Source organism: Penaeus monodon, chromosome 28 (assembly GCF_015228065.2).
Source record: "Penaeus monodon isolate SGIC_2016 chromosome 28, NSTDA_Pmon_1, whole genome shotgun sequence".
In the NCBI taxonomy this organism is placed as follows: Eukaryota; Metazoa; Arthropoda; class Malacostraca; order Decapoda; family Penaeidae; genus Penaeus; species Penaeus monodon.
This window is the reverse complement of record NC_051413.1, coordinates 33,260,844-33,261,998: the sequence shown is the minus strand read 5'-3', so window position 1 is coordinate 33,261,998 and position 1,155 is coordinate 33,260,844. Positions and strand designations below refer to the sequence as shown.

The 1,155-nt window shown below is 53.3% G+C and overlaps 1 protein-coding gene across 1 annotated transcript in view; it reads left to right on the top strand.

Annotated features, from left to right (window-relative positions):
- Positions 1 to 1,057, top strand: part of LOC119590990 — a gene marked incomplete in the record, with an annotated part of 8,233 nt that extends 7,176 nt beyond the window's left edge. Inside the window, 4 exon segments of the mRNA XM_037939723.1 lie at positions 108 to 175; positions 178 to 434; positions 436 to 567; positions 569 to 1,057. Of these exon segments, the coding sequence (XP_037795651.1) occupies positions 108 to 175; positions 178 to 434; positions 436 to 567; positions 569 to 607 (496 nt within the window).
- Between the last annotated feature and the right edge of the window lie 98 nt (positions 1,058 to 1,155).

Below are 1,155 nucleotides of genomic sequence, written 5' to 3'. Positions count from 1 at the left end.
GATGCAAACATATATGTGTAGATATATAGTTATTCTTAACTTTGTAAGGGAAGTAATGCCTGAGAACTGACGCGGCTTTCCCCCCTCCCCTTCCCCCATCCCACCAGCGTCTTGAGCGGCGACGGCGTGGACTCAGCGGCCCTCCAGGGAGTCCTGCGCCAGATGATCGACGCCCCCAAAACCCTCGGCTCCCCCAGGCCCTCCGCCCTCTCTCGCGCCCCCTGGACGTTTCCCCTGCAGATCACGGCGCCGCAGGCTTCAGAGAGACGCCATCCTTGTCCTCCTTCATGAGCAGCCTCCTGCAGGAATCCAGCGAGGAAGAGGGCGACGACGCGGCAGTCGTAGCGGACGGCAGGACCGAGGAGGACGACGCGGCCGCGGGTCTCGGCGATGGCCTCAGCCTCTCCCGCCTCGTCGCCGTCGGGATGCGCCGCCCCCCCGCCCCCCGACATACGGGTCCCCCTCGCCTCCTGCTGCGCCAGCCCCTCCGCCTCCGGTACCCCACTTCGACCTCCAGAAAGTAGAAAAACCATCGATGAATATGACAATCAAAGAAAAGCATAACCTACTTTCTCGACTGCCTCTCGATATATGTATTAGTGAGTGAAAAGATATGCCAACACGACTGAAATTTCAACGTTATGACAAACACTGTGGAAGGATGCGAATAAAACAATATCATGGTACCCCCAGTACTCGCACACATATACACACTATATATAAATTCGTATACACGGGTCAAGAATCCAAACCAACCGATCACGGGAGGTCAACGAGTCCCTCAGAAGGACCCGGTAGCGTTCCCTTCCCACTGCGTAGGCTGGCGCGGTGTCTGAAGGGCTGAGGGCGAAGGTGAAGGATCCCCTGATATCCTACAAGGCTACTGATTCGCTGACCCATCCTTTGACTCATGTTATATCTACTGCATATCGCTCTGCCTGCGAAGGGGCAAAAGGAAATACACATTCGTTGTACATGCTTTTTCTTTCCTGGAAAGTCTTTTCGAGCACTAAACAAAACCAAATGTATTGAAGTTAATATATAAACTGGAGAGACAGACAGTTGTTTGATATCTTTCCCTACGATGCATACGTATTTCGCTAGAAGGGACGTCAATGTGCATGACGGCTTTTAGCACCTATATTCCATTGAAGT